General features: G+C 42.2%; 1 protein-coding gene across 4 annotated transcripts in view; it reads left to right on the top strand.

The window, feature by feature from the left end:
- The window catches only part of SPTBN1 (spectrin beta, non-erythrocytic 1), a 222,633-nt gene that overhangs the window by 124,783 nt on the left and 82,768 nt on the right, over positions 1-15,082 (top strand). For all 4 annotated transcript variants that reach the window (XM_074989512.1, XM_074989511.1, XM_074989513.1 and 1 more), the window contains one exon: positions 10,886-11,037. In XM_074989512.1, coding sequence (XP_074845613.1) covers positions 10,886-11,037 — 152 coding nt within the window. The remainder of the gene's footprint in view (positions 1-10,885; positions 11,038-15,082) is intronic.

The raw sequence follows: 15,082 nt of genomic DNA, 5'->3' as shown, positions 1-15,082 counted from the left end.
GTCTCCCCACTTTTGTAACGTGAAAGAGACTGAACCATGTCCTTGTTCTCTCTGCTGGCACCATCACCAACAGAAATGTAGCCAAAGTTCACCTAAGAAATTGTCTGCTTTCCCAGATGCCAGCGTATAAATGAGGGATTTTGTGCCCTGAAATTTGGTCCCTCTGCTGTGGGGCTGCATCGCACAGACCTGCACTCCTGGGCTACGTCTACACGTGCAGCCAACATCGAAATAGTCTATTTCGATGAATAACGTCTACACGTCCTCCAGGGCCAGCAACGTCGATGTTCAACTTCGACGTTGCTCAGCCCAACATCGAAATAGGCGCAGCGAGGGAACGTCTACACGTCAAAGTAGCACACATCGAAATAGGGATGCCAGGCACAGCTGCAGACAGGGTCACAGGGCGGACTCAACAGCAAGCCGCTCCCTTAAAGGGCCCCTCCCAGACACAGTTGCACTAAACAACACAAGATACACAGAGCTGACAACTGGTTGCAGACCCTGTGCCTGCAGCATAGATCCCCAGCTGCCGCAGAAGCAGCCAGAAGCCCTGGGCTAAGGGCTGCTGCCCACGGTGACCATAGAGCCCCGCAGGGGCTGGAGAGAGAGCATCTCTCAACCCCCCAGCTGATGGCCGCCATGGAGGACCCAGCAATTTCGACGTTGCGGGACTCGGATCGTCTGCACGGTCCCTACTTCGACGTTGAACGTCGAAGTAGGGCGCTATTCCTATCTCCTCATGAGGTTAGCGACTTCGACGTCTCGCCGCCTAACGTCGAAGTTAACTTCGAAATAGCGCCCGACGCGTGTAGACGCAACGGGCGCTATTTCGAAGTTGGTGCCGCTACTTCGAAGTAGCGTGCACGTGTAGACGCAGCTCTGGTTGCCTAAAACAGTAGCTCTCAACCTTTCCAGACTACCGTACACCATCAGGAATCTGATTTGTCTCGTGTGTTCTGTTTCACCTCACTTTAAAACTACTTGCTTACAAAATACAAAAGCGTCACAGTGCACTGTTACCAAAGAATTGCTTTACTTTTCTCATGCTTGTCTTAGAACTATAAAATCAATTATTGGAATACAAACATTGTATTTGCATTTCAGTGTGATTGATACTTGAGCCTCTTTTTCACTTGTGAGCCTCGTCTGAGGTTGGAGCCCTGAGTGGCAGGGCCAAAGCCAGAGCCCTGTTCTCCCTCCTCTCCAAGCTGCATCTTGTAACTTAACTGCACAGAGCCCCCTGTGGGGTGGGGTACCAGGCAATTGACTTGCTTGCACATCTTGACTCTCCTGGGAGTCACAAACCCTAGATTGAAAAACCCTGAACTCGATGAGTTGCGTACCCCCTAGAAGGCTGCTATGTACACATACTCCTGCTTGAGAACCAATTGCATAAAGGACGCACTTCAGTTCCATCTTAAAATCTTTGTACAGCACTTGCTGCCATTGTTAAAGATACTGGGTGAGACCCTCAGTCCCATGCTGACTCTCTTTGTAGCCTAGTAAGGGCACACAAAAAAACCAGCACTAGCTGTAGGATTAGACAGGATCTTTAGAAGTCACAGTTTCTGGGATAGGTGGCTGGCTGTGGGGTGGGATGGGGAGGGAACTGGCTTGGGGAAATGCTTGGGTGTACAACAGCTTACAGAACAGCCCTGGCCCCAGGGCTATGAAATTGTACAGAGAGCCCCAGCATACTACAGGATGGGGAGGGGGTTAAGACGGCTCACAACTGTTGTCTGCTCCTTACCTGGACTGCACCACTTAGAGATGGAGCACAAAATGTCACCCATTGTATTTATTATTTGGCTTATACAATTATAAAGGAATGAAAGTTGTAGACTACTGCAATGAATATGTTCATGTCTCTTCATAATAAAATCTGCACAGATCATAAGTGCTGCCTGGATAACCGATCATTGTTTTCTCAGGCTATCTCCTTAGCAGAAGTATGTTCAGGAATGGTTGGAATTTTGTGAAATCCTCTGTTGGTGGCAGCTTAATTCCTATCTTTGCATCTGTGTAAAAACATCAGACCAGAGTGATGTCCTGCATCCGGAAAAATCCAAGAATAGAGTGCACATTGGCCTGAGAAAGTTCTGTTTCCTCTCTGCACTGTTGACCTGAATTCTAATTATTCTAAAAGTTTCTGGGAATCTGTGGATATTAAATATTGTAAGCAAAAGTCAGAAACCTGTATTTAATCTTCAAGACAGTGTATTCAGAAGAATTTAATGAGAAGCACATATTTCCTTCCAGTAAAAAAGATTAAGCTACAGAAATTTGTATGTTCAGTTTGTAAAAATATTTACATATGAAGAAACTGTTGCATTCACTGGTAGGAAAAGATGCAGGTGGCTAAAAGTGTGTGTGGCTTTTTTTTTTTAGGGTTACCATATAAAAAAGACACTCCCTCTTGGGTGTCCTATCTGTATCAGAGTCTACGAATTCACATTGTATTAATGTGTTCTAGGATATATAGTACATTAATACAGGTGTGAGTTGGTCGATACTGATACAGATGCACACACATAAACATGCACACACTCTCTCTCTCGGGGTATCCTTTTTTTTTGTAAGGTCAAATATGGTAACCCTGATGTGTGTTAATCAATAAAATTATAAATTTCTCAATTTGAAAACAGTTATGTCTCATCACAGATATGCTACACATACACTTAGCCTGGACAGACAAGAGGCATTAATTACTTTTCTATGAGACTAACTACCAGCTCTTGCTTCTTGAAAGTTCTGAGCTTTCAATTTCTGTTTCTCACCAGAGTAAAAAGTAACGAAGTGCGAAGTGCAAAGAAGGACACAAACTGGATGAGGTCATTTTTGTTCTGTGCTTATGAGGTGGTGGAGCTTCACTGAGCACAACAGAAGTGTTAATTAAGACATTGTCAAAGACAGACTATATACAGCAAGGTCCCAACATTGGCGAGTGCCACATTCGCAAATTCCATTATTTGGGAGTGGCTGCCACATCCCCTGGGGCTCCAGGCTGGGAGCGCCGGCGGCCTTTGCATTATTCTTCTGCCCCCCCTCCCCCCCCCACTGCACAGATCTGACCAGGAGCCTGCCATATTCGCAAAATTCAACATTTGCTGGGATTCTCACACCGAATTCTTGCAAATGTTGCCACCCTACTGTATAAGAGAGGCTGCCTAGAAAGGAACCGTGGAGTGGAATGGAAAAAACCAGAAAGGAAGACCATTCTTCAACACACACACACAACTTCTTACATTCCCCTACATTTCTGCTATGGAAAAACTATCATGGCTTCTGGGCATAAGAGAGACCTCATCTGGGAATATTTTGAAGAAATTTGTTCCCTGGTTTAAAAAAAGGAAAAAGTGTCAGTGTAAGCTGTGCAAGAATATGATGCAGAGCCTAGCTGCAAGGATGAAAGATCTTAAGGAAAACTGCTTATTGGGAGAAAATTATGTGGATAAAGATGTTGAGAAGGCTGAGTTGATCAACTAGTTAGTAACTTAAATTCACTTTGCAATGAATAATTCATGAGTTTCTCTGTGCCTCTTAGAAGTGTAGTTGTTGACAAATTCTCAAGCTGTTTGACATTTTTATGTTAGAAAAATTTAGCTTTGCTAATCCATATGGCTTTTTAATTAAACTAGTTTAGAATCAATCACCTAAGTATACAATACAGAAAGTTGCAGTAAAGGAAACCTAAAGTTGCAGTTGTCCTTGTCATTTTCTTATATTACATAATGCATGCCCCTTTCATTTGGAACATCATTGTCACAGACCGTAATGGTGATGCCATGAGTCTATTCCCTATTTTATTTCAGTATAACTCAGCTTTTCCAAGGGAACCCCCTTCTATCTTTCTCAAAAGCAAAAGTGCCAGGGAGATCAATGGGGCTTACTGCAGCTGGTATTAGTCAGACCCTGAATAATTCTTTCATGGTTTCTTGTTCTGGTTTAATTTCCTTGTATTTTTTTTTAAATGTATCATTTTTGCTAATTTGCAGTTTATCAGATTGACTGACTGAAAGCAGATGCTGTGCTCAAGTGGTGGTTATGCCTTTTAGTATCAACTGTTTTTTAATGTTTTTTGCTCCTAAATCTCTCTTGAAAATGAGCTGTAGGATCCTAAGCCTGTTAGGTGCTGCAACATGGAGTGTAACATTAAAAAATCTGGACTTATAAAATTCTTTGATTCCTGTTGGTCTGGGAATAGCTCTTGCTGAAATAAATTTAAAACTCACTTATAAATGGGCTTGGGTTCAGTCTGTTTAAAACATGGTTTAGTGAATGGAATGGGGACAAACAGTCTCTTTAAACTGAGAGTAAAGGTGATCTCCCACTTCAGGCAGCCGTTGGAGCCACATTTGGCTTGTCTTTGTGAAAAGGGAATAGTGCTGATCTCGCTGTTTTTGCCCACTGTGGTAAGGCTGTGTTTGTGCTCGCTGGCTGAATTTTTGTACTTTCTGCTCATCTGCTGAGCCAAATTTTCCATTAAACTGGTGCATGGGCCCAGTCTTAGGGCAAGGCAAGCAAGGCGTTGCCTTGGGCCCTCTGGCTCGGGACCCTGCACTCCAGTTGAATGTAGCATCCACTGCCTGCTAGCTGGGCCCCCTGTCAGTGTGTTGCCTTGGGCCCCGCCCACCTGCTGGGCAAGCTCTGTTGGTCCAACTCCATTGAGTTAATTGAATTCAATAGGATGGCACTAATGTAATCAGCAGCAGGTTATGGTTCCCTATTTTTTCTCCAGAATCCTGTAATCTCTTTAATGAGAATTGGGCATCCAAATTCCTGTGGCAGCTTTGAAAAATCCTACACTTAATATTTCAGAACGTTGCTTAATTATAAAGGAAGAGTGTCAAGGAAAGTTTACTGCCTAACTCCTATTTCTTTACCAGTCAACTAAACCAAGCCAGCACTGCTTAAATCACAAGCACCAGACATGAGCTGCAAGTCCCCCTGCTAATCATATTGTCGGGGATTTCCGCCCAAGGGAAATTTCCTTCCTAACGTTGCTTCCAGATAAGTTGGAGTCCTATATTATCAATACTACTGTTAAGGGCCAGTTCCGTTTTCCTGCTATGCATGTTTTGCGTGATGCTTGTTTTGTCTTTACCCCTGGGACACACATTTTCACAAGCTACACGACATTAGCAGCTCCACCCATATCCTCTGGCTTAAATTAGATTTTTCAAAATGTAAAAAGGTCACATTTGTTAATGTAAACTTAAAAGGCATGAGTGACTATAAATGGTTCTGTCTTTCCCACTATAGATATTAAATACATGTGATTTAGTTATTAATAATAAAATATCGTTTTACACAAAAGTATATACATGAATATAGTGTCCATTAGTTTTTTTTTTTTTTTTCCCCCATGGTTTGTTGTATTTTCTAAGCTGTAGGTGCAATTCCTGGCTTAAAATGTATATGCAAAGAAAATTTGATGGTCTTTGTTTAATACTGTGTGTGTTTTACCTTAAAAGATCTGAACAGGAGATGTATTTTCAGTTCATCAGTTTGAAGGTGGTGGTGAAATCAGTTGCAAAAATCTGCCATCGTTGTGAAACGTCAAGCAGAAATAGAGGTTTTAAGAATACAGGTCACACCCCCTTCAATTAAATCTACCAGTAGCTTTAACCTGCTTTTCCAGGTAGATATCTAAAAACATGTATGGAGTACATGTATGCAGAAATACAGCGTATAAATGAAGCCTGGTATAATGGTATAAAAATGCCTGCTCTCTGTCTGGTGTTAGCACTGTTACTACTGTCAGTGGAGAATGACAGTGCTGAATTTTTCCAACGTGGCTGCACACAGTGAGAGAGACCTATGGTGGGTGAGGAAAGTGGGAGTCTGGAAAGCGCTGCAGAGCTGCGTTCTTGGGTATCATTAATTGCCTATTTGCTGTTTTTTCTGAAAAGCTGGCAGTCAGAGGCATGCCATAAGACTGTGTGGGAGCCTGGCTATTTGCTATCAAGCAGGGCTTTTTCAGCACAGGCAAAAAGAAGGCCTTTGGCCAGTCATTAATTTGACCTCCCCCGTGGCTAGTGTATTTTTCTGTCCTTACTGTTCGGCTGTAGTAAGCAGGAAGAAAGACAGAAACACACCACCAGTCTCTTTCCCCCAGTAGTGGGTTGTAACAAAGAACTGGAATGTACAAGGATTGGACAAGCATAAGACTTAGAATCTGGAAATTTAGAAAGAAAGAGACTTCATGTCTGAAAACATCACAGGTGCAGTGACTAGAATTTGTATTGCTTCTGTTCCCACAGGGGGGAGAAGAGGAGGGAACTCCCAGGGATGGGTGGAAATTTGAAAACAAGATGAGGGAGTGAGCAGAACTAACCACAGCAGTGCAAAGGAAATAATGGGGACTACAAAAGACAAGACAGACAATGAATAGGTAAAATGAGAGGAGGAGCAACTGTACTGGTATGTGACTGGAAGGGACACATTGGAAGAGGAGCAGCTAGCCAGCCACTCTCAGAGCAGTGGTAGGACTTCTGTGTGAAAAGGTCGGGAATCACTGCTTAAGGAAATAGAGGGGCTTCCTGGGAATGGAGTAACTGAAACATTGTTATTTGTTCGACCCACACAGCTGTTTTCCTTCCCCAGACAATAGGCCAGATCACCAGCAGAGGTAAATCACTGTACAGTAAAAGCTCAATGTAACAGACCCAGATGTAACAGACTTTGGAAATAGTGGGTGCTGTCTGCCAGCCCCCCGCTAAATAAATGCTGGAGACTCACAAGAGCTGCGGCTGGAACGGCTCCAGGTGTTGGGACTGGAGGGGCCACCACAGTGTCTGGGGCCACGAGGGCCAGAGGAGCCAGTTTGGGGGGCTGAGGTGGGGTGCAGGAGCTCTCCTTTCCCAGCCCTGGGTGCCTAGAGTATGTGGGTGCCCGATCACAACTGCCTGCAATGGTACTGAGCAGCAGGCAGGCTGGGGGCGGACACACACTACCTTTTGCATGGGTGGCTTGGAGGCCAGGGATGGGGGAGTCACACCACTGAGAGCTGCCGGAGGTGGAAGGACCCAGCCTGGTATTCAGCTCCTCTCTTGGTGATTGGGAGAGGGAGATAGAGGTGTGAGGGGCAGAATGGGGGCAGGAGAGGGAAAGGGAAGAAGGGCGGTGGGGACAGGAGTGAGTGATGGGCTGGGAAGTCAGTGTGTCGTCATAGGATATAATGGACTTTCAGCATTAATGGGCACCCCTTTTTCCCCTATTAGTCCATTAAACCGAGGGTTTGCTGTAGTTTCATTTAAGTTAGTATAGCTTTATGCTGGCTGAGTATTTGGCCCAGTGTATACAGCCCTGCAAATCTGTGGATATCCGCAGCTCATTTTTGCAGCTATGGATACAAACTTTGTATCTAGAAGCCTGCAGATTTGTGGGTATCCGCCTTTTATCCATGTGTGTCCACATCTGCAGATGTCCACATGGATATCTGCTGCTCATTTTTGCAGCTGCAGAGACGGCTACAAATTTTGAGTCTGTGCAGAGCTCCACCAGTGGATCACCATATTTTTTTATTTCATGGTCATAATCTGTTTTTACCTTTCCTTGATCAGGCCATAGCATGGTACCTGGCCATTTGTTCTACCACCTATTACATTTTATCGGCACCCTAGAAAGGCCGGGTGAATGATTGATAACCATGTCTTTATTTTAATAGGTTCCATCACAGCTAACTTAGTTACTAGATTTCACAGCGTGCTTTAAGCTATAATGCTTTAAATATACAAACTTATAGTTTGGATTTCGTCAACTACCGGTATCCATCTATCTGTAGAGTATAATGGGCATCTCAGAATATTACATTGCAATATAGAAATTACAGTTAGGTAAATATACAGTGATGTAGTATTCTTGGACCCATCTGCAGTGCAGTGAGCTTTTATTAATCTTTATGGGGAAGGGAGAGATTTATTGTTGGAAAACCTCTAGTAGATGTAAAATGTTGCCAGTTCCTTAATTCTTCTCTCTGACTTGCTAGTTAAAAGGCATTGATCTTTACTTAAGGCATGAATTAGCAGACATGTAAGTAATAATAGTTCTGAACAGTATGCTCAAGGTTAATAGAATATATTTAAATTGCTAATTGGATAGACTGGTATTTGCACTAGCCAGATATGTTAGGGTTTTTTTTCCCTTTGGTGCAAGATTGAGCAAACTGTGTTGTTAGGCTGCTGGAAATGAGGAGCAGCTTGGGTATGGGAGGCTGTATCTTCTGACAGCCTATATTTGTTTTTGTAGTACTGCATTGCTGGAACAGAGTCTCTGCTTTCTAGGGAAGAGGCCCACATCCTGTTCACACTGCTTATTAACAATATACATCTTGGCTTTGTATTGGTGACATTGTCAGATGTTGTTGTAAAAATAATTGGAATGAAATAAAATTTATATGTAATATAAATGCTCTGAGCAGTGAGGATTTTGTGAGGAAAAGTTACAACACAATCTGGAGTAGATAGTTCAACAGGACAAAGGTTTGCAGCATGTAGTAACTAGGGTTGGTTTCTTATCAGGGTATCAGTAAGCTCCCCTCAGTTCCTGCTGACTTCCTGTTGTGTTGTCATGTCGTCGTAACATTACACTTCAAAGTGAGAACCACTACAAACTGTAACATGGTCTTGTCAAGCTGTTTAAAACTTACTGGTGCAATTGAAACACCTCAGAGAGTCAGTTTAAATGCATTATCCCCCTCACAATGCACTCAAAAATACATTCAGAAATGCATGGGGGCACTCAGATATTGCAGTGATAGATCATGTAAGAAACAAAGATCAAGTAATAGAGCTGTCATTGAGCTGCTGAATGCTTTCTTCCTTTCAGATTCCTCCTTCCATTTTCATATCTAACCATCACCCCCTTGTTTCTACTGCTGCTTACAGTAAATTCTTTCATATCCAGCAGCCCCGGGGGCCAAGAGGTTGTTGGTTATGCAAATATTCTCAATAATAGAGAGGTGTACCTAGCAATGCAGAATGCTAAAGAAAAACAAGGTTAGATATTAAGAAACAAACAAAAACATATGCAGAGTGCTTTATTTACCAACAACAGTAGTATTCTATGCTGTAAACGTACACTGTATTTGCTGTATTTATTTGTAATTACTTTTACTATACTATACTCAAGGAAAAGGTAACTAAAATTTACTTATGTTTAAAATGCTGGTTATTTGAGATTTCTGGATAATAGAATGCCAGATATGAAAGAGTTCACTGTATTTCATTACTTGCTGTGCTTTTACTCCCTCTGCTTTAATTTTCTTTTCCTCTTTCCTCCTCTCCCATGCTGCCAAGATAAAAAGTAAAACTCACTATAAATGTGCTGGATTCACGCATCTGTCCATGTTAGAGAAGCACTGTATGCGGGAAAACAGGTGCATTGCACCTCCTCAGAAGTTCCTAGTTCTTCGTGAAAATTCAGCCCCCTCTCTCATGTTCCCGAAACATTTCATATATCTAAAATGTGTCCAGGATGCCTATTGAGATTCTAAATCAAAATGGCCCAATTTCCAAAAGCACTGAGTACCCAGATATCCAAGTGAAGTCAATGAGAGTTTCAGATACCCAGTGTCTTTGAAATCAGGGTTCTTATCTAGGTGCCTAAATATGGATTTAAGAACCTAACTTTGGACACACAAGTTTTAAAAGTTGGGGCTATCACTCTTCCAGAATTCAGTGAAATCATTGGGTTTCTTTTTATAGAGTAAGGCCTAATATAGAAGGTCCCAACTGAAAGCCTGTTGAGTTCAGTTAAGATCCTGAGTGACCAAGTGATGCAACATTTTCTGGCTACAACTTGTGTGATACTCAGCAGACTGCTTCTTAAGAGTTTATGGAATAAAATAGACACCGCCCCTCCTCCCCCCCCCCCCCCCCGAGTTGCACAAAATTTGAGTTACGCGAGGTTGCCCAGGAACACAACCATTGTGTAAGTCAGAGGACCTGGGAATCTCTGGTGCACTGTTCAGTTTCCTGGTTCCCAGAGTGGTAGGGTGTCTCGGCTGTCACCCTGACAGGAGCTGGGAAACTGACCAGCACAGCAGCCAGTCAGTTTCCCCACTCTTCTGAGTGTCAGGAAGGTGGCATCTGGCAGCCCGGAGCCAGATGCCAGCTCTTCTCCGCACAAAGTCGCAGTAACCTAAGATCTTATCAGGGTTCTACTGTAATGCAGTCTATAGTGAGCTTAGACTCTAAATGAACTACAGTTAGTTTGGTTTTTTTGCTAGTGATTTTCTGGTATGTGTAAGGAAAGAAAAAAAATCTGTTTTTTAATGGCTTTATGTAATCCAGGCCAACTTCACTATTGCAGTTTTAGAACAAGTAATCCTGTTCTTGCATAAATATTTGAACCATAAAATAAATACTATAACAAGGGATGAGGAGTAAAATCTGAGGTGCATTGGACCAAATTCTGCTTTGACATCAGTGCTAATCCTTTAACTCTATGTATTTGAAAGTTACTCTGAGTTTACACCAGGAGCAGAATTTGGCCCATTATCGAAAAGATGCAAGATAGCCAAGCACAGGACATTTTGATAATCCACAGAAACTCTTTAGGTTATTCTCTTGCAAGTCACCTATTCATGTCCTAAACGGCTTCTCATGCCAGTTCCTGAATCCCATACTCCAGATTTACTTCTCAGGCAGAGAAGGCAGAATTCCCAATTTGAAATCAGTTCTCCTGATTTCATCAGAAACTACTATACTATAAGAAATGTTGGATTTTCTTTGAAGTGCCCTGATTGCTAAAATAACTCCTCTGGAGACACTAGCAAGCCTCTTTATTGGAATATATTTGAACATGGGTTTGAACCTCTTTTTTTATGTCTGTGTGCAAATTTTGATATATTTCAAATAATCCTGTATTTTTTGCCTAGATGAACGAGAGGCAGTTCAGAAGAAGACTTTCACAAAGTGGGTTAATTCACATTTGGCACGTGTATCTTGTCGAATTACTGATTTGTACACTGATCTTCGTGATGGACGGATGCTTATCAAACTGCTGGAAGTTCTTTCAGGAGAAAGGCTCGTAAGTGTCTATATCTTTATATGCTTTTTGTCATCGTCTCAGTAAAATCTCCTGATTTCATTGAAGTCACTGGCAAAACTCCCGTTCCTTCTGTAAGGGATGGGGATGGGCAGGAAGGGGGCAGTTGCCCTAGGGCCCAGTGTTTCAAAGGTTCATGGAGCTCTGGGCCGCTTTGATGTGCTGCAACAGTACCACTCCACATGGCTGGAGGCAAGGCGGGGCAGGGCTATTGTCTGGGCACTGCTAAGGACTGACTTCCACTGGCCCCACCCCTTCCAGTGGTGCGCTGAGCTGAGGCCCCTCCCACCTTGGCCCGTGGTGTCTGTCAGTCCTACTGACCATTAATGTCAATGGGGCCAGGATTTTACCCCATGGTTTTTATGGAATCTCTTCCTATAAGTTTTTTTTTTTATTGTATTTAACATAAGTAAAGGCTTAATTTAGTTCTCATTAGCATTCTATTGTCTTCAGTTAGGCATTAGAACTCTAGAGCAGTAAGCAGAGGTGCTGTATGTGTATGGGATGGGTATTTTGGAGAATGGTGCAGTACTACTTTTGCTTTCAATCATTTAGTAATATCCCTATTCTGAAAATGATCTTTTCAAAGCCATACAGGTTTTCAGCTGTTACGTATGAGGCTGCAATTTTGTAAGTGTCATCAACTGGCCTTATTAATGAAAGCCATGTGGGTTAAGAACCTGCACAGTAATTTGGACATGTGCTCCATAATGTTGTATTAATACAACACTTTTATATAAGGATTTACAGAGATTGTTTTAGTTGCATAAACTCTTACATGCAAATAAGTACCTTGTCCAGATACTGACTAGTAAGAGTTAAATATACTTCATGTGTATATCCATGTTCTACTCAAAATACATTTCTTTATACTGAATATTTTTTAATGTGGTGTTCATGTTTGTACTCGTTGCAAACATTGCTTATTCCAGAAACTTTTTCATTATACTGACATAAATGAGGTTAGAGTTGGTCTTTATTGATACTTTAAACTGTTATTACAGGCGTCAAGGCTGCAGACCCTTCAGTGCAGATATATGCCTTAATGCCAGTTGCTCTGAACTGAAGTGAGTTTTGATGTTGTATATTACAGGAAGTCCACAGCTTATGAACTGGTTGGGTTTCAAAAGTGTGTAAGTCAGCTGGTTAGATCTTGAAACCCCATTTTTCCCATAGACACAAGGTTATAAATAAGTTTCTAAGGTACCCACAAAAGCCTATTTAACTCATAGTGTAGCTGAAATACTGTACATTTGCGACTAAAAACAGTAGAAATACTTTTTACTGAACTTTGAGGACTGGCAGGTGTAATTAAAGGAGGATGAGGAGGTACGTGGAGACTCTGAAGGGGACTTCTGGGCATCCCCTATCCCAGGGATTAGCGACATATGACCTTTTTTACCTCTGTACAGTCCGAGTGCTGGTGGTTACTTTTTAAACTCACTAATAATCCTATTTACAACAGCTTCATTAATAAATAAATGAAGATGCAGAGATCCACTGTTGAGGTGGTGGTTGGAAGCATTCGCTGGTCTTTTGTTAACCCACAGGCAGCATGGCTTTGAGCTAGCTCCTGGCTGCATGGGGGAGGTGGGGTGGGGCTGAGCTTCCACCTCATATGCTGATGAAAATGGGGTCATGTGCCACTCTTGGCACCTGAGCTATGGTTTGCTGACTTTGCACTGTCCTTTCCTTTCCCTCAGGCTCTCTGCTGGGTCTTCTGGCCAGCCCCCATCCCCTTACTGCCCCCCCATCCCATGGGCTGCACTCAGCACCCACTGACTAGGAGGGAGCAAGTGGCGTGCACATGGGTTCTAGACTCTGGAGGACCAGGGGCAGCTGCAAAGCTGGCACCTGGAAAAGCAGCAGTTTCCCCTTCAGAGTACTGCTTCTCTCCACTCATTGGCTGCATGACTGCCCCCGGTCTTCCAGAGTCCTCCTGCCAGCACTTGGGCTGCTTGTCGTCCTCTGTGACTCTTGCTTCTCCCCTGAGGCTAGAGCCGTCCTTACTCATATGCGGAATACACAGCTGCATAGGGCATCTGAAAATTTGGGCACTGCTAGTTCTGAATGTCCACCCATCTCTGTCCCCATTCTGTGGTTCTGCTACCTCTGGAGACCATCTAGTTAACTTAAAATTAAAAACCAAAAAAGTAGTCCAGGAGCACTTTAAAGACTAACAAAATAATTCATTAGGTGATGAGCTTTTGTGGGACAGACCCACTCTTCAGACCGTAGCCATACCGGAACAGACTCCATATTTAAGGCATCAAGAACCAAAAATAGTAATCAAGAATTAGATATAAAAGAGTTCAGCAGTGAAATCCTTTGCCATAAACAAAAGATGTCTAAAGGAATTTATATTGGATAGACTTCAAACTCTCTTAGACAAAGAATTAATGGGCACAAAACAGACATAAAAACAGTCCTGATGCATGAACAGCTCAGCCCGCATTTTAATGGAGTGGGCCATTCTGTTAATGACCTGAAGGTTTTGCGTTTTACTGAAGAGGAATTTTCACTACAGATTGGAAAGAGGCTGCTGAACTCTCTCTTATATTCAGATTTGACACATTAACACGTGGTTTGAACCAGGATGGGAATTTTTTAGGTCATTATAGGGGCTCTTTTGTATACTTGACTTAATCTAATTCTTGACACACACAGCCCCCCACCCCGCACCTTCTGCTCCTCTACTCTCTGATTTGTTCACCTTGATAAAATTTTTCTGATTTGTCAACCTTGATTACTATTTTGGGTCTCTATGCCTTAAATATTGAGTCTGTTTTGGTATGGCTATGGTCTGAAGAAGTGGGTCTGTCCCACGAAAGCTCATCACCTAATAAATTATTTTGTTAGTCTTTAAAGTGCTACTGGACTGCTTTTTTGTTTATATAGTATATAGACTAGCATGGCTATCTCTGTTACTAAAATTAAAAAGTCTGTTAGACCTCTTAGCAGAACCTTAATACTGTGAAAGACCCATTCAGGTGGCCATGAAGCCATTTAACAGGCATTTACTACCCCCAGGTATATACCATCAGCTTCTGAATTTGCTGCGTTAGACGACAGGGTTTTAGTTTAAAATTTGCTTTGAAAATATTGCATTAGTACATTGCTGAAGATTTAAAAAATCATCATTCCCTATCCTCTTCTAAGCTGTCACTGGGCATAGGAGCACCAGTTTAATAGTACTGCATAAGGCCCCATAATCCCAAGGACTCCGCTGCCTGAGGCTCTGTGTGAACTGTTTTTGTTTCCTGTCCGAATGTTCATAAGTCAGGGATGTTTGTAACTTTATTTATGAGCAACACTAACCAGGCATGCAGCTTAATTTGTGTGGGTTTTTTTGTTATCTTGCTAAGCTTTGAAAAATGGATGTTGTATTCAAATAGAACGTATTCAGTTATACTGTGCATAATTGTGCAAAGACAGCAGTATTATTCTAGTGAGAATGTTACTGTGTGGTTACATCACCATGAACATTTGTATATTAGTGACTTGTAACACTACAAATTCTTATATGCATATTATTGCAGGTTTGGAATGGAAGTATAGCAACCTTTGTTTAAACAGCAAATGGTAGCATGTCTTCCACTGCGAATATGAGTGTAAATAAGGCAAATCATGAAACCTTGATATAATTGTGCACAATGAAGAGTATATTATTGTCATCCATTTTATGTGGCTTGCATGCTGAAATTCTGTTACTGTATAATTATATTTGTCTTTTATTTATTCACTGTGTCTCAATATGTCTTGTGTAGCACTGAACAATCACTTCTCACTCACACATGCACATCCCTACCTTACCACCTAGAGAGTAAACTCACAAAGTCAGGTCAACTGGGATAACTAAAGACAGAAGCTGCCTTAGATATGCTGTTTTTAAAATTCTAATGCGGTTTAATGTATGTATTCAGTGAAATATGTAACAATCATACAGGTGTGTTACAAATTCTAGCCCTCATCCTGCAACGTGGAAGTCCAGCGGAAGAACAGTCTGGTGATCAGGACATTATCTTGG

This window comes from Carettochelys insculpta, chromosome 3, assembly GCF_033958435.1.
Source record: "Carettochelys insculpta isolate YL-2023 chromosome 3, ASM3395843v1, whole genome shotgun sequence".
Taxonomy (NCBI): Eukaryota; Metazoa; Chordata; order Testudines; family Carettochelyidae; genus Carettochelys; species Carettochelys insculpta.
Note: the sequence above shows the minus strand (reverse complement) of the source record. Positions and strands in the feature narration are given on the sequence as shown.